General features: G+C 33.8%; 4 protein-coding genes across 4 annotated transcripts; all 4 read left to right on the forward strand.

Annotated features, from left to right (window-relative positions):
• Window positions 1–2,460: 2,460 nt before the first annotated feature.
• LOC110875129 lies at window positions 2,461–3,947 on the forward strand. The gene is made up of 2 exons (XM_022123341.2): window positions 2,461–3,319; window positions 3,402–3,947. The coding sequence occupies exons 1-2, from the start codon at window positions 2,705–2,707 to the stop codon at window positions 3,873–3,875; spliced, it is 1,089 nt and encodes a 362-aa protein (XP_021979033.1). The 5' UTR covers window positions 2,461–2,704; the 3' UTR covers window positions 3,876–3,947.
• A 771-nt stretch (window positions 3,948–4,718) lies between these two features.
• Window positions 4,719–6,459, forward strand: LOC110876968. Its single transcript, XM_035978020.1, has 4 exons — window positions 4,719–5,223; window positions 5,309–5,492; window positions 5,716–5,973; window positions 6,043–6,459. The coding sequence occupies exons 1-4, from the start codon at window positions 5,153–5,155 to the stop codon at window positions 6,064–6,066; spliced, it is 537 nt and encodes a 178-aa protein (XP_035833913.1). The 5' UTR covers window positions 4,719–5,152; the 3' UTR covers window positions 6,067–6,459.
• Window positions 6,460–12,914: 6,455 nt separating this feature from the next.
• On the forward strand, window positions 12,915–13,800 carry LOC110875128 (ethylene-responsive transcription factor ERF039). The gene has a single exon (XM_022123340.2). It carries the CDS (start codon window positions 12,941–12,943, stop codon window positions 13,628–13,630), a length of 690 nt encoding a protein of 229 aa, XP_021979032.1. The 5' UTR covers window positions 12,915–12,940; the 3' UTR covers window positions 13,631–13,800.
• A 3,242-nt stretch (window positions 13,801–17,042) lies between these two features.
• LOC110875127 (stellacyanin) lies at window positions 17,043–17,873 on the forward strand. Its single transcript, XM_022123339.2, has 2 exons — window positions 17,043–17,297; window positions 17,396–17,873. The coding sequence occupies exons 1-2, from the start codon at window positions 17,123–17,125 to the stop codon at window positions 17,803–17,805; spliced, it is 585 nt and encodes a 194-aa protein (XP_021979031.1). The 5' UTR covers window positions 17,043–17,122; the 3' UTR covers window positions 17,806–17,873.
• Window positions 17,874–18,202: the final 329 nt, after the last annotated feature.

Genomic DNA, 18,202 nt, shown 5'->3' on the forward strand with positions numbered 1-18,202 from the left:
TCCCCGAGCGCCTACACATATACATTATATGAGCATACCGCAAGCGAGGTGTACTCTCTACATTATTCATGTCAGTTATATTTTATATTTAAGTGCAAGTGAATGAGTTAAATGCTTGGTTGGTCCCTGTGGTTTGGAAAAATTTCATACTTAGTCCTAGTGGTTTACTAATTACACGCGTGGTCCCAAAAGTTGTCAAAAATGAACTCGGTTGGTCCCCTGACCTAACCTCTGTTAAATTTCTTAGTTAACTATGTGTGAAATGACTATATTACCCTTAAAAAATTAAAAGAAATTAAAAAAAAATATATATGAAGAACATGGCCCACTACTCATCTTCTCCCTCCCCTCTCTCTAACAAAACTGTAACACAACCTCCTCCTCCATCTTCACAACCCACAACCCACCACCTACAACTACCTCCTCCACCACCATTTTCTTCTTTCTTCTTTTTTTTCAGTCTAGTCTTCTCTCTCACACACCACTTTCTCTCTCTAAAAGTGTCATTGTTAACCTCTTAATCACCTAAAACAAACTCGATTCTTCAAAAAGCACAACCGATCATGTTCATAAAATCAACACAAGACACAAAATCACTCCTCAGACTCTCACGCACCAGCACTTTATGGAATCATCGTCATCTTCAACCAAAATCAGAGATCATTGGCTAATTTCAATGGGAAATCAGAGATCATTAGCCATGGAACATCATCTTTTTCACATATACCCCACTTCCCTTTATAAATTCAAGAAATTCAAACCCCACCGTTGCATCCGTTGAATGATATCCGATGAACGATTTTTCAGGGACTACAGCAAGATCTTGAAGCAGCTCATTCACTTCTTTGGTCAATTGAAGCAGCTCATTCACAACCACCGGAAAAACGGATCTGCCAACGATTCACGATTTACCACCACCAGGAAAACGGGTATGCACACCACTGCTGTTTATCATGTTTTTGCTTCTACTTTGTACCTGCAACTCGCCGGAATTAGTTCTCGTCGGATTACTTCGAGACTCTTTAATTCGGTGCAATCGGTAAGTGTTTCACACACCATTCAGTTCCCTTTTATCAGGGAATCAAAAGGCCTGTGTTGATTTTGAGTCATCTTGACTGTACTGTATGAATTTGTAGAACAAAGGAGGCTAGGTTAACTGAGAAATTTTTTTATTTCTTTTAATTGTTCAGGGTTAATATAGTAATTTCACACATAGTTAACTGAGAAATTTAACAGATGTTAGGTCAGGGGACCAACCGAGTTCATTTTTGACAGCTTTTGGGACCACGTGTGTAATTAGTAAACCACTAGGACCAAGTATGAAATTTTTTCAAACCACAGGGACCAACCAAGCATTTAACTCGCAAGTGAATTATAAATTACTTTGAAATTTAAACATAATGGAGATAGTTTATTATGTCTTATGGTGATATAAATTACAAAAATAGGTTATTAATTATGACTTAAGATCATATAATATTATGAAACACTTTAATCACTTATTGTGATTATATATATATATATAGGCCGGTTATCATATAAATACCCTAATCGTACATTATGTAGGCTACATTCTAGGCGTCAGATCATCTCATTTAAACCGCGTGTTTAAGTATTAAATTAATCAAATTAAAATTAATAAAAAGAAACCGCCAAGGTTAAAATCGTCCAATGCGATATCAAAATCCCTGATAATCAGCCCAATAACTACCCAAACATATCGTAAAACAAAAAATCAACGAAGCAAAGCAAAGTAAACACCTAAGATTCATCCTGCTACTCTTCCCGTTGCGATTCAACTAACATGAGTTTTGAGAAACGAAGCAAAGCAAACCACGACAGACCACAAGCGAAGAAGATGAATCCAGGTATCGATTGACATTTGGGATTTTATAATGGAAATATACAGCATTTTAATGTCAAATGCGATTTTGTTTGTTTATTAAGCTTTAGACTGAACATATAGTTTTAAAGGATTAGGTATTGTTCATAACTTCATTTTTGTTAGGGTTTATGACTAGAATGGTTATTTATTAGGTTTAGCATGATTATGCAGTTTTTCTAGATGATAAACTGATATATGTGCGATATTATATAGGGTTTTGTCAGTGTTTTGTATTACAAATGCGATTTTATAGCTAAAGTTTTGCTTGTAAAAGGTTTTTGTCTTAGCTTAGGTTGAACATGCGAATTGATAAAATCCTCCTGCGATTTCATATGATTAGTTGGTTTTAGGGGATTATGATTAAATTATACATGCGATATTATATAGGGTTTTGAATTACAAATGCGATTTTATAGGTAAAGTTTTTGGTAGTGCTTAAATAAGACATGCGAAATGATACTCGTTCATGCGATTTTGTCACTTAATGACTTAGTGTACATGATTAACTGATAAATGCGATTTTATAAAGTTTTATGACTGATAGCATGCAATTTCGTAGACATAGATTCTGATGATGACTTTGAAGGCCCAATATCAACACTGATAAAAGTTAACAAAAATAGAAAAAGAAGAATAGTTGAAGAAAGTTCTAAAGAGGATGACTTCGTTAAGCCACTCCCAAAAAAGAAAAAAGATGACAAGAAGTCTAAGATACAGACAAAAAAACATTCAAAAAAGGTGGAACAACCTAAAACAGAACATAGGGAATTCTTCAAATACAACGAAGCAATACTGTTGAGATGCCAACCTAACTCATACATGGATACTGTGAAGAAATTTTCAAAAAAACAGGTTGAAGAGGTAAGGAATATGGGATTTGGTGCTATTCTAGATATCAATATCAACCATATTTCGACACGATTGGCATATTGGCTAGCCAGAAACTTTGACGAGAAGTTCGATAAGCTAAACGTAGGAAAACACCAAATAAAAATAACATCGGACAAAGTTTACGAGGTATTTGGAATACCAAAGGGGCCAAAGAAGGTTGAAATAATAGCCGATAAGAGAAAAGTCAAAAAGCAGGAGAAAATTGAAAAAAGTCAAGAACCGGGAATTGCTGTCAGGGATACATTCATCAGCCAGTGGGGGGTAAACAGGAGAATTACCCATGGCTTAATTGCAGATACAATGGAAAATCAAAGAGACGAGGGGAGCATGTTTAAATTAAATTTCCTTGTGTACTGGATGACCTTCTTTGCGGAGATTACAAAGGAAACGCTTGCAAATGATAGATGTTTGCTTGGTGTAGGAGATGTTGAGGAAATACATAATCTAGATTGGTGCTCATATCTACTCGAAACCTTGTGTCGTACACGAGCGGGCTGGAAGAACTATAAAATACAGTTCGTGGGACTTGTTGCCTTTCTTACGGTATACATTACTACATTTAATAATATATTTCAAATACTAGTTTGTTTTGTTATATAATTAAATGATCTTGCGATTTATACAGCTTCTATACACGCATGAGTACAACAAAAGGCTTAACCTATTTGAGAAAGCCGTGGAGATACCAGTTATTCGTTATATCACATCTTCGGAGATTGATAAAGTCGAAGATCATATTTCGGATAACGGACCTCTATGGATATCAAGTGAGAGTGAAGAAGAAGAAAATGAAGAAGAAAATGAAGAAAAAAATGAAGAAGAAGAAGAGGGTCCTTCAACGGAGGATTATACACTACGACCACCGGTTGACACCACAATAAACTACAAAAGAAGGACTACGCGTACAGTACAAAACAAAGAAACCGGGGAAGAGCCAAAAGATAACGAGAACATTGATGATTTCATGGATTTCAGTTTTGAAATCCATGAAATGTCTCAGTTGAACCTTGAGTTTGGAGTTGGAACACAGACACAGAAAATGATGGATTATTGCTCCTGCTCAACTTTCACCATCGGTATTCTACGACACAGCCCGTGAACAAGAACTAGAGGCTTCGAGAACCAACAAAAAGGTATGCGCAAAAAAAATATTAATTTCACTTAATCCATTATATATAACTTCTAGATTGATAGTATCTTAACTCGAAAAATATTAGAGAATCTGTTGAAAAAAAATGAAAGCAAATGTCAAAAAATACCTTAAAATGGTTCAAGATGTTCAAGTGATGAACAACTTAGTTTCAGAAGCAAAAACTAAGTGTTTTTGGGATCTGGAGATTATGAAGGCCTGTAAGCAGTGGGATGAGACGCTTCGGAATAATCCCATTTGTGTGCCGCCTGATTCGGTTCAAGAGCATGAAACTGCACCCTCTCATGTTCATCAAGAGCCTGAAATTCCAGCTTCTGAAGTTCATCATGAAGTTACTACAAACGAAGAAGGTAGACAGGATGAAGAAGCTCAAAAAGTAATATCCAATGTTTTGGTACAAATGGCATCCGAAGGTAAAACATGCGAACTCAATATTAACACATGCGAAATTATGAAAAAAATCATTATTTTTTATGCACATGCGAAACCTAAAAAAAACATGCGATTTCTGTCAAAACACTTCAAATTTGATTTCGCATGAGATGTCATGTATACCCCTGCGATTTTGATTCTACTGTATTAAAATTAAATAATTTGTATCTATAGGTATACTGTAGCCAGATGATGGAGGAGTCACAGACACCCTTATTGCAAACATTCGAACTGTGGTAACGAGTGTATACGCTTACAACCCACCTGCCAAAGGTAAAAAAGCACTTTATATTAGAAAAAAATTAAAAAGCACAAATTATTGTATTTCTTAAATTACTCTGGCATGCAGAAAGTGGTGAAAATGAAACTGTTATCGAAGAAACAGTGAACTTGGCAGAATCTACACAAAACATTCAACAAAAAGTTCAAGAAAAAGTGCCAGAAGTGGAAGCAGTTTCTTTAGGAGAAACTACACAAAAAGACCCTCAACAACCCGATTCGGAAATCGAAGTTGAGAAGGAACTGGAAGTTGAATGCCCTCAAGTAACGGCTGAGGAATTGCATTCAGTTGAGTTGCTTTTGAGCCTGGGACACAGCCTAGAAGAAGATAAAGAAAAAAAACCAACTAAGGGAGAAAAAACTCAAAGCCAAAGCAAGTTCCAAAACAAGTTATACCAAAAGGGTTAAATGAACTACTTTATAAGACAATAGAACAAGCCAAAATTCGAGCTGAGAAAAGATGTGCAGAGCTTGGAGACAAAATTTGTTCCCCTTACTGCAACAGAGTGGTAAACATGCACGAAGCACTATTGACTCAAGAATTGTGTGTGATTCGGTATACATTTGCTACACTTGCAGGCATGGAGTAAGTAAAATAGTTATATCAACTAACAAACATCTAAAATATATACACACAAACAAATACTAATTATTTATCTTATGACTGGCAGAGAAGAATTTTACCGATCAAAAACTGAGGTTGCCACATTCAAAGCTATATTTGAAAGCTTCTACAGGGGTCAATACGTAGCATCGAACGGAATAGATGCATTTGTGGATGTTCTAAACCTTGAAGAGAAGAAGAGGGATAGAAAATCATCACCATACAGACTCTTCTTGTTTAGCACAATGATGGTATGTTTTCATATACATTTTGGCATTTGAAATTATAACAGTAAATGCATATTCAATGATTTCACACGCTAATTATATCTAAATCGTATGTAGTGTAGAAGAAAGTTTTCCTGTGAAACAAAATTTCTCATACTGTTATAATTTCGCATGTGGTATATATACTATTCGCATGTGAAAAAATCCATTGTTTGCATAACTTTGATTCTAATTACATAACATACAGCCGGATATCTTTTACGACGAGGAGAAATACACAGACAACCAACGACTAAACATATTTGCCTCAAATTTTGAAGACATATTACTGAGATATGAGGTAAAAAAACTTGATTCAGTTGAACTGGTGTTTATTCTGGTACTTCAAGGTGACCACTTCTATGTCTTGTGCTTCAACTTGAAATCTGGCAAAATTGAGCTGATTGACAATTCAGCAGCTAAACAAGAGTTTAAGGATAGATACAAGGGGCTTCCAGACACACTGGTAATAGAAAAACTTATACATGTTATATTTTATGTAAAAAGCTACTAACACAATTTTGCTATGTTACAGAGAAGGGTATTGGTTTATACCTAGAAAAGGTTTTAAAACCAACACCGGCTATAAAAGAGCTTGCAAACTCAGTTATAGAATGAAAAGAAATGGATTGGAGGACGAAGAATAACAGCGTAGACCGTGGAGTGTTTACGATGCGTCACATGGAAACATACAAAGGAGACCAAAAACCATGGGTGACTGGATTTGTGAAAGAAGATATCTCAGTAATATCATTCTATCCGAACACAACATGCATCGTCAAGTAATAATTAAAAAGGCAAATGCTTTTGATAAAAGGCCAGACAAAGAGAGGTATATGAAAGATTTGGATAAGATAATCCCAGAAAGGATGAGTAGATATTTTGGAAAGCCAAAGTAAACTTGTTTGATGTTGGATTTATGTTAAATATTTGGACTTGTTAGTGTTTTTAATTTCCCATAGATTAGTGTTTTTAATTTCACATTAGTATTTTTAATTTCGCATATATTATGTTTAAAATCGCAAGCTTGACACTGAATTATTAAAATTTTGCAATAAGAAGGTGAATATAAACATGCGAAATACAGAATCCATTCCATAACACAACATGCGAATTTATTGAAAAATGCAAAACTTGGATATTTTATTAAAATATCCAAAAATGCGAATTTATTGACATAGAATTATTAAAATCTGCGAAAATACAAGTCCATTACATAACAAAACATGCGAAGTTATTGAAACATGCACCAAAATAAACAAAAGTTCATTCAAAAGATGAAAGAAACTCCATTTTCATCTTCATCGAGCATCTTAAGACAGTTATTGCATCGGCCAACTCTTTCAACTGTTTCTCATCACTCTCACCCAAATCCACCATAAACATAACAGCAATTTCTTTAAGACTACTCACTTGCATCTGAGATAGCAAGTTCAGAATTTCTTGTCTTCTCTACATGTTTTCTGTTACACGAGAAATGTTGGCCTCCAACATCTCTTGACATGATTGATCCTCTTGAATTTGTTGCTGAATCCTTTTCCTCAAAGCCTGCTTGATACTTGGTTCAGAAGAAGAGGATGTTGGTAGATTTGCCATTTTTTAATAGGATGTTTGCAATAGTGATAAAAACATAAACTATAGAATAAAAGAAAAATTATTGATATGAATTATTGAAATCAATTATTGAACTGAATTATTTGATTTCAATTATTGAAACACACTGTGAGAAAATAAAAATAATTATTATTAAAGCGTGCGAAATAAATAGCTACAGTTGATAAATACTTTCAGGTTTGCGAAACTCGAACTTAAACATGCGAAATTAAATATTAAGCTTCGTTACGTGCGAAATGTCTATTTTAAAACATGCGAAATTATACAAAGTATCTATTCTTAGCTACCTGGACTATGTTAAAACACCACATGCGATATATCAAATAACACATGCGATATGGTAACCCAAGAAATAAAACCAGAAACAACTTATCTTCAACCCTCATTACAATCTTATAAAATAAAAAAAGCTTCAAATCAAATAAAACCTAGAACTCAACCTAATAAAACTATTGATGAATCCTAAATGACGAATCAAGCATTTTCGGAAATCGCGGTTCGGTCAGGAATCAATCAAAACCCCTACAAATCGAATTGATACGAACAATAATTAAATGTGACGGTTACGAAACGAACTCCATATCTACTTCATAGTTGACTGAATTCCCTGATTATACACTACGACCACCGGTTGACACCACAATAAGCTACAAAAGAAGGATTGCGCTTGCAGTACAAAACAAAGAAACCGGGGAAGAGCCAAAAGATAACGAGAACATTGATGATTTCATGAATTTCAGTTTTGAAATCCATGAAATGTCTCAGTTGAACCTTGATTTTGGAGTTGGAATACAGACACAGAAAATGATGGATTATTGCAGCACTCCTGCTCAACTTTCACCATCGGTATTCTACGACACAACCCACGAATGAGAACTAGAGGCTTCGAGAACCAACAAAAAGGTAAGCGCAAAAATATACTAATTTCACTTAATCCATTATATTTAACTTCTAGATTGATAGTATCTTAACTCGAAAAATATTAGAGAATTTGTTGAAAAAAATGAAAGCAAATGCCAAAAAATACATTAAAATGGTTCAAGATGTTTAAGTGATGAACAACTTAGTTTCAGAAGCAAAAACTAAGTGTTTTTGGGATCCGGAGATTATGAAGGCCTGTAAGCAGTGGGATGAGACGCTTTGGAATAATCTCATTTGTGTGTCGCCTGATTCGGTTCAAGAGCATGAAACTGCACCCTCTCCTGTTCATCAAGAGCCTGAAAATCCAGTTTCTGAAGTTCATCATGAAGTTACTACAAACGAAGAAGGTAGACAGGATGAAGAAGCTCAAAAAGTAATATCCAATGTTTTGGTACAAATGACATCAGAAGGTAAAACATGCGAACTCAATATTAACACATGCGAAATTATGAAAAAAATCACTATTTTTATGCACATGCGAAACCTTAAAAAAAATATGTGATTTCTGTCAAAACACTTCAAATTTGATTTCGCATGAGATGTCATGTATACCCCTGCGATTTTGATTCTACTGTATTAAAATTAAATAATATATATATATATATATATTATATATATATATATATATATATAAACAGGATCAGGAGAAAACGCTCAAAAGTGTGAGAACGGTGAGAACGCATCCTGGCTCAACACGTGTCCCATGGCATAGAGAAGGGCGGAGGGGCTTTTTTGTCTTTTCATTCTTCTTTTATTTTCACAACGCGGTATAATATTTTCTGGCTTCTAAGTTTTTTTTTTGGCGTTAATTGTATTTATTATACTTTTTGGCGTTGAATTAATTTTTTTGTGTGACATATATAATTTTTTGGCGTTATATCGTTTTCTGGTTAATTTTTTGGTTTTTTTTTGCGTTTTGTATAATAATTCACTACGAGTAATTAATATTTGCATAAGATTAAAATAATTCAATTTTTCTTTTTGGCGTTTAGTGAATTTTTTGGCGTTTTAATACCCTTTACAAGGTTCTTTGACAGCAGCTGTTCTCTCAGTTTTCATTCTTCTAACGTTTTGGTGTTTTTAGTTTTTGGCGTTTTATATATAATAATGTATTTTATTTATAGAGAATTAGATAACAAAACAACATATAACTTGATATCAATACAATATAAAATGAAAACAAAAATAATTAAAAATGGTAATCTAATTTTTCTTTCCAATCTTCAATGTCATCAACCTCTTCCTTCTTGAATTTGTTTTTGGCGTTTTGAACATTTTTTGAATAATTTAGCTATATGCCAACTTTCCTTCATAAACCCCGTCTTTTTCAGAAGAAGCTGCTTAGTGGCATTTTGTTTTTTGGTGTGATATTCTTGTTTGGTGGTATGTCATTAAACGGTAAGCACCATACGATATTGAAAGATCCCATATTAACATACCTAACTTATGGGTAGCTTTTAAAGTTCGATAATTCGTGTTAAACAATATTAGCCCTGATCAAATCCTTAGGAGTTAGGATTAGGGCTGTTCACGAGCCGAGTCGAACCGAGCGGACCTTTACTCGTGCTTGGCTCGTTTACAAACCGAACCGAGCAGAGCGGCTCATTTATAATCGAGCCTCAAATCAAGCGAGCACATTCCGAACAATAATATTCTAAGCGAGCGTCGAGCGAAGTTCGAGCGATTTGGGCAACCGTGTCACCCGATTTAAATTTGCTAAGAGAGATAGTAACAATGTTGGGTCTCATGTTTTTATGTCTTTAAAAACAGACACGTTTCATGACATAATATTTTTCTTATGAATAACAATGTTGTGGTCGGTGAGGCGATGATCATATTGCACGAAGAATGACGTTGAGAGCAGGAGACAATCAACTTAGGGTAACAGCATGAAACCTTGAGGCGATGAGCAGACTATCGTTTATCGGTTTAGGGTTTAACTTTTAGATTTGATATTATTGACGTGAATGGGCTAGTACGTATAGATGTAGTTGTAAATTTGTATATAGTGGACCAAAATCTAATAGAGCGGTTTATATAAAACTATGAATTTAATTTATATTTAAGTATATATGTCTTTGTATGTATCTATATATACAGGTGTGTGTATGTATAATTTATATTTGGTTATATATGTGTATATACATGTTTATATATGTATGTGTATATGTATATATATACTAAATAATAATTATAACCGAACCGAGCTGAGCGGGTCTTTGCTCATGCTTGGCTCGTTTACAAACCGAACCGAGCAGAGCGGCTCGTTTACAACCAAGCGTCAATTCGAACGGGCATTTTTCGAGAAATTTCCGAACGAGCGGCGAGCGGTTTGAACGAACCTAGTTAGGATGTGTAAAATATCCTAAATTATTAAAATTGAGATATTAGCAACTAGTATTAAAACCATATATACCATATCACATATCATATATTATCATCTTGTTAAGAATCCCAAGCATTTGATATTTAGCACTTCTATGGGGTTTGGCCTACAACTATTTGGTATTTTACAATAAAATCAAAACTGTTCTTATTTATATGAAATCACATGCTATTGTGTGAAGAGAGGATGATTGTGTTTGTATGTTGCACTAAAAGATTGATTCAATGAATGTTGTTGATAATGATAATGATGTTGTCTTTTTATTGCATTTACAACGAGCTATTGACTATTCAAAGACTAACATGTTGCATACAAACGTGAAATCAGACAATTAAAATCAAATTGATTTAAAACGAGCCCTTTTGAATAATGCCAAAGAAGGGAGTATTATATCATGTTTGTGGGTGCCCATTTATTTCAAATACGTACAAAACAAAACAAAAATGTTTAACATGGGAATGGATACGATTTGGTTGGATTATTGATTTTCATTATATAGTGATCTTACCTATTAACACATTAATTAAGAAACTAATTGTTGAGTACATCATAGTATGAATCTTTAAATTCATTCTCGTCTTCCATTAGGAAAATATATGGAAATCAAAGTTTGTTCATAAACTGGATTAATTCATTAAAATTAGTCTAAGAATTTTGTACAGTGGAACAGGAGTTGTGTTTTAATTTATTATAAGTGTAATGTAATGATAAAATAGTCATCTCAAATGAAAGCTAGAGATTTGTTTAACGTGTGATAACGGTAACTATAAATGTGGTTAGATGATTTTGTGAAATAGGTTATAAAAGAATGAAAGTAAAAAAAAAACATGTCGGTAGGGGCCGACCGGTACTCCGGTGGACAACATGAACCGGGTCCCGAAACCTTCAAAAGTCCGTATACAACATTATTATCCAATAAATGGTGTTTATCCTTTTCTATTCAAATCATTTTGCATGCACAAACCGACACGAAACTCGCCACTTCATGGTTCAGTCCACTCTGTCCTCTCTAAGTACATCCTACATTTAAGAGTAATCAAAATTATAGTAAAATATAGGAGAAATGGAGAATTACGTATATAGTTTTATAAAATTGTGTGAACCAACCAAACATAAATAGAAATTATAATGTTAATATAATTCATTTCATCCTTCATCTTTGTAAGTTTGTAAATCACATAAAAGCATACTTGATTGATTGATCAAGCGACCTATTTTCCCATTTTTAAAAACGACGTTTAAATTATTTTATCACAACTATTTAAGGTGAAACTCACTTAAATGTGATTTATATAAAATATTGTAGCACAACTATTTAAGGTGAAACACACTTAATGTGATTTATATCAAAAAAATTAATTTTTTTATTTATTATTTACACAAACATATACTTAACTTAATTTTAATACATTAACGTTCTTAAACTTATTACAAGTACACACACAAAAATCACTCAAACTCATTTTGATATATATATCAAAGTATCCGAACCTGTATAAAATACAGATCCTTGCTAAAAAAACTCGTTCTCTTGTATTTATTCAAAATAACATGATATAAATTAATTTATGTAAATGTCGATCTTCACTTCATAAATCTTTTAACTAGATTATAAAAAATGTTATTTCAAAAAAGTTCATAAGTAGACATATATAAGAACTTTTATATACAAAATTTGGATTTAGAGTTTTTTCATGTATCTCTTTGGTATTGTTAGTATGTTAATGAAATGTTACCATGCTATTACAGAAATGCTATGCGACTGTGTGATATTGTTAGGTTTGAATGTTTGATAATGGAATGCTATGTTGCTATTAATTAATTGTTTCATACTAACATATATATTGTTATTGCATACCAGCACCTTAATAAAACAATATATGATAAAAAAGAACTTAACAAACATAAAAGAGACACAAAGCATACACATATGATAAAAGAAGTTAAATTGATTTTGAAAAATATAGAAAACTACCAAATGAATTTTTTTGGTATTAATATATTAAAAATATATTAACTATTGATCATATAGTAAAAAAATAAACAAATGAAGAAATCGAACACGAAAACATCCGAATATATATTGTTCATACATTAAAAAAACTTGTAATCGATCGAAGAAGATAACCAAGAATATTTTTATGTCGTCCAGATTGTTCAATATCAATAACAAAATTTAGTATTGCAAATACAATAGGGAATGCCTGCCTTATAATTTGATTGAAATTATAGGAAAAGTACAAAAATGCCCAACATCCATAAACTAGAGGGATCTCATGTGTGGGCTGTGTATGGTTTTTACGGAATGTTATATATCACACACACTTAAGTTTAAAAAAAATAATGTGACAAAATTATCACCTTTTAATGCAACAGATACAAAATATAAAAAATAAAAAAAAAAAAAAAACCAGTCAAAAATATATTACGTACAATCATGCTAGATTGCTAGTAGCCTACATATATACATATAACACGTTGCCACAACCCTCCTGAACGGACAAAACCCTCAATGGCACCCTGCACCGATCTCTCTTCTTCTTCCTCCACCACCACAACCACCGTATCAACAACTCAATCAAAACATTCCTCCACTATACAATTACAACCCCCCTCTTGCAAGAATAATAATATTAACAACAAGAGACCACATGATCCAGAACATGCAAGCGATCACAAACATCCAGTGTACCGTGGAGTCCGACAGCGGAGATGGGGCAAATGGGTATCCGAGATTCGACAACCTCGTCAGAAAACGCGTATTTGGTTAGGTAGTTTTCCAACAGCTGAGATGGCTGCTAGAGCTCATGACGTTGCGGCTTTATCTATTAAAGGTAACTCTGCTGTTCTTAACTTCCCACAACTTAAAGACACTTTACCTCGTCCTGCTTCTCATTCTCCACGTGATGTTCAAGAAGCTGCTGCAAAAGCAGCCACCATGGCCATGCATGAGTTGTCAACAAATGATCAGTCTGTTCATGTGTTGTCTGGTGATAATATTTCTATTTCTAATATGGTTGATGAGTTGGGGGAGATCATTGAGCTGCCTAGTTTGGATGGGTGGTTTGAGTCGTCGTTATTCACGGACGTTATGGTGGAGACGGTCATGGTGGATGGGTGGATGTATCCGTCGTGGGTGGTGGCTGACGGTGATGATATCATTAGACCAGATGACGTTAATATGAAAGAATCCCTATTATGAAACGTAAGATCTTATTTTTATAAATAAGATTATGTTGTTTTTAAACCCTAAGTGTGCAAATAGACAATAGACAGCCTTGTGTGAACAGTGTGAACCTATTATATATGCTTGTTGACAAATACGGTTATATTGTTTGATTATGTTCGAGAAATAAGAATTTGGATTCTTCATGTGTTTTGTTTATATGTTGCGTTTTTTGTGCACCATGTGTACGTATCATGAACAGTTTCTATATATGGAGTTGATAATATTTTCGATTAAAACTATTCGCATAGTCAAGTTTTGTAAGTTTTAGCCTACTTAATTTTAAATTATTTTCTTCAATAGACTAAACACACACTCATCACACTAACTTACACATGTTGTTCAAGATTAGAACTTTTGTCTTACTTCAAAGAAGTTTTGCTTCTTACGATTGTCTGTCTTAGTAACTTTTTGGATTATACTCATTGTTCATGTATAACTTGATTATATGTTATTAGCTATTTGGACATTTTTATTGGTTTCAATTCATGTCAATTATCTAAGTGAAATATTAGATATGTTTATGTCAAATTTTTTTAACAAAAATAGATTCACATAGATAGTAACTAAGGATAGGAATCCATAACAATTTCAACTACGCATTCTGATTAAAATTTATGTATAATGTATATTTCTAGGCAAACATATCTAAGGCCCCTAAAAGCCCCCCTTAAAAGCTTGTGTCCTCCCTCTATCCAAGAGAGGGATGATTTAAATTTTACAAGATGCAAGTATATAACTATTTAGAAGTATGTTAGTCTATTATTAAAAAAACATATCTTCTGCGTCTACCATTGTTACATACAAAAATTTCTCATAACCCCAATATATAAAACATCCTACACATTATTATAGAAATCTTCCACAATAGCCTGCATCGTACACAATACTATGAAAAGAGCACTAAATATAATCTGTCAGTGGCGAAGGATAGTTGGTGACCGGGGGTGCACCCGCCCCCAATGTTTCGATTAGAAGTGTATAAGTTTCGATTTTTCATCCGGAAATTTTAAAATTATATAGGATCGCCCCCTCAATTATTTTTCCTAAATTGTATATCCTAAATATTTATACACTTTGTATTTAAATGATGGGTAGTTTGGTAAATATATTTGAACTTTTATTTGTTTAACTCTAGATTACCCACCACACAATAAACTAAATCACAACTGAATTAAAAAATCTGAAAGGTCGCCGTGCTGAGTTGTAGTTCTTCGTCCAGGTTCCATTTATCTCGTATCATCATATGTGTGTGTGTGTGTATATATATTGATCTTTTGTTTGTTATACAATATTTAGTTTTTCTATGTGGAAGACCGGGCCTTTGAATGAATGAAAATTTTTAGTTTTGTTTGGAACTATTATTATTTGACCCAACCTGAATCGAATAGCCGACACGACCCGAAACATAACAATAGGAAAAAAATTTTGGGTCCCATCACTTTACGCCCCCTCGAAACTTTTGGTCAAGCTCCGCCACTGTAATCTGTTACACATATTCTTACACATAAGCGTACATCCTAGCTACACACATCATTGTTGCATATAAAAGTTTTTCATAAACCAACCATATATACACATTTACCTAGAATTTGTGCATAATGAAGAAAAAAAACGTAAGTTAAAGCTTCTATGAACAATCGTGAATCTCCGTTGAAGGTTTTTGTCAACAATCGATTCATGGGGAGGAGAGAGATGTCTGATATATTTGACTTATTTACAATACTGACCCATATGTTTCTAATAATTAGTACAAAACTGACACATTATTTACATAATACATATAATACATATCCTAAGTTTAATTTGTGATTAATCTTCATTCTCTTAATCACAAAAACTTAGGTCTTGACTGTGCCTTCACTTGGATAGCTTCCTTTTCTTCATTCTGTCTGGGTTGCTTGATGTTCCAGTGTCGTCATCCACATACTTGAGCTTTCTTGCAGTCATCAGATCGTGGTACCACTATATGCTATATATCCAGATAGAGCGAATAAATCGTCTTTAATTCAAACTTCATAGCTGCCTCTAAACCCATTTCAAAAGTAATAGAATCCCATGCATTGTTAATGATGACTTCTGAATATCTGTCGTTAACATTCACCACCAAGTAAAGATTTTAGAGATCTTCTCTTGTCCCTCCCTTAGATATGGAGGAATTGATCGTTCGAACGCTGATTCAAAATACACATTATGGAATCAGTCGACCAAATCTAGGAACATGCTTTCGTATTATTCTTCTGTATAATTATACATATCTATATACACCAGCAATGTATCAAGGTGTTTCATGTAATCTATTATTGAGGAAATGCATGGATAGGTAAGGACTTCTTTCTTTTTCCTTTTATCTTTACTTGCTTGTAGATCCATCATGTCAAAATAATTTGACAAATTATCGTCCATCCTTTTTTCAGATACTTCATCCCTATTTGACATTTCATAATCTGTTTCGAGTTCACTACTCTCTTTATAACACTTGTATCCGTTAACCTTGTTTCCCAAGGTGTTTCACACTTAAAATATTCTTGTCTAAACTCGGAACACGTAATATATATAAGTGTATGCGTTCCATAAAGATTGACTATTACATCTCCCACTCCCTTTGATAAGTATATTCTTGTCTTTTACTTGTCGAATCACAACATGTGGCGCATGACGTGACAGTCTAGCTTGCTTCTAATGCTTCTCATATCACAATCAATTTATAAATTAAGTAAAAAAAAAAACCCTAACTAAATATGTGGTTGGTTAGTGGAAGAAAAGGCCGGGTCCACATAATATCCTCTTGCTTTTCGGCAAGAGTGGCAAGACCACAACCCCCCTTTCCGAGCCACATGTTTCAGCCACTTGCCGAATGACGGGAGTGCTTACCACAGCATGCCGATGGGGAGCCAAAGCATTCCGTCCACCCTTATTGTTTGCTTAGTTGATTGACTACCATGTCTTGTCGTTATTGTATTTTGTTTATCTGTACTTAAGTTACTTGTATCTTTCCTTTGTGAACGAAAGTTTCTTATGCAAGTTTAATCATATTTAGCTTTGTCTTAAATCTAATAACTACGAATTTTAATATTCAGTGGAACCATGTTTTCTTAAGTATCAATCATCAATCAATAACAAAACATAATATAACAACACTGTTTAGAATTCAACATTAATATTTTTTGTACATAAGAAACAAAACTTTATTCGCATGTAACGCAAATTCTCATCATAACTCATACATAACCGTTTGTAAATATGAAAAGTCAAAAGTCAAGTACGAGACTCTTCACGTTCTCACTCACGTTCAAACCCCACCATTTTCTCCCTCCAAAAACCTACACTCACTCTTCATATATAATCACCATCACCCCCTCATTAACCGCCATTCACAACTCTCATTTGCAATCACAAACACAATCTCTTAAACCCTCATTACATACAACCTTCTGTTTTCTCTTCTTGCAAACATAGCAAATCAAAATGTCTCATTCCATATTCATTATATTCCTTTTCATTGCAATCGCGACAGTCACAACCGCCGCAAAAGAATACTTCGTCGGTAACCACGTCGGTTGGCGGATTCCCCCTCCTAACGAAACCGAAATCTACACCATCTGGGCTTCACGAAGACGGTTTTACATCGGAGATACTCTTCGTCAGTCTCATTATTATAATTATCATTCGTTAACTTTTCATATTCTAATGCTATTTTTTTTCATTATGTTTAACCGTTTTCATTATGTTTGTGATTAGGGTTTCGGTACAGTGCCAGTTCGGTTGTGCAGGTTGATAAATATGGGTTCTACCACTGTGATTCTACTCATCCAATATCGTTTTCTGTTGATGGAAACACGGTTGTGAAACTTGACAAAGTGGGTACGGTTTATTTCATTAGTGGGAACTCAGAACGGTGTAGTAAAGGGCAAAGGATGATTGTGAATGTGAACAATGTGCGACAACATTATCCGCCTGCGGCTCATCCGCCGTGTAACCAGTATTATTCTCTGGCACCTTCTCCTTCTCAGGGTTATGGTTCGGGTTCGGGTGCTGGTGCTGGTGCGGGTGCTTTGTTGGATTCTGGTTCAGCTGTTTTGGCTTCGGCTTCGGTTATGGCTCTTGTTGTTGCTCTAGCAGGTCTTGGATTGTGCTTGGTGGAGGGTTAGATTTGGTTTGGATTTTGGGTTTATGGTTATTTGAAGTTATGGTTTAATATTTTGGATTTTTGATTGCTTTGTTTTTGTTTAATTGATTTGGATCTTTGATTTTTATATTTATCAACTAATTCATTAGTTATCTTGTTAATATGTGTATGAACTTTGCTTGCTAGATGATGGCCGGTTTACATGTTACAGTATGAAAATGAATCAAATAATTCACTGAATTGTTTTTGTGAGAAGTTTTTAAAATTTAACAGAAGAAATTGTTCATTTTGTTTAATAAACAAACACAAAAACATGTCATGTTCGTTTACCTATTGACGGATCTAGAAAATTGTTATAGGAACGTTTCAAAAAAGAGGGTAACGAAATTGAATAAACGTTTACCTATGTTTTTAAACGT

The sequence above is a fragment of the Helianthus annuus genome, chromosome 9 (genome assembly GCF_002127325.2).
Source record: "Helianthus annuus cultivar XRQ/B chromosome 9, HanXRQr2.0-SUNRISE, whole genome shotgun sequence".
Lineage (NCBI taxonomy): Eukaryota > Viridiplantae > Streptophyta > Magnoliopsida > Asterales > Asteraceae > Helianthus > Helianthus annuus.

What these genes read in the sequence shown, in the direction of transcription:
- LOC110875129 (XM_022123341.2), top strand. Translation starts at nt 2,705, where the DNA reads ATGGATACTGTGAAGAAATTTTCAAAAAAACAGGTTGAAGAGGTAAGG. An exon ending in GACTTGTTGCCTTTCTTACG is followed by an intron (nt 3,320 to 3,401) that starts GTATACATTACT and finishes CGATTTATACAG; the next exon opens with CTTCTATACACGCATGAGTA.
- LOC110876968 (XM_035978020.1), top strand. Translation starts at nt 5,153, where the DNA reads ATGCACGAAGCACTATTGACTCAAGAATTGTGTGTGATTCGGTATACA. An exon ending in TCTTGTTTAGCACAATGATG is followed by an intron (nt 5,493 to 5,715) that starts GTATGTTTTCAT and finishes CATAACATACAG; the next exon opens with CCGGATATCTTTTACGACGA. An exon ending in AGGGGCTTCCAGACACACTG is followed by an intron (nt 5,974 to 6,042) that starts GTAATAGAAAAA and finishes GCTATGTTACAG; the next exon opens with AGAAGGGTATTGGTTTATAC.
- LOC110875128 (XM_022123340.2), top strand. Translation starts at nt 12,941, where the DNA reads ATGGCACCCTGCACCGATCTCTCTTCTTCTTCCTCCACCACCACAACC.
- LOC110875127 (XM_022123339.2), top strand. Translation starts at nt 17,123, where the DNA reads ATGTCTCATTCCATATTCATTATATTCCTTTTCATTGCAATCGCGACA. An exon ending in TTACATCGGAGATACTCTTC is followed by an intron (nt 17,298 to 17,395) that starts GTCAGTCTCATT and finishes GTTTGTGATTAG; the next exon opens with GGTTTCGGTACAGTGCCAGT.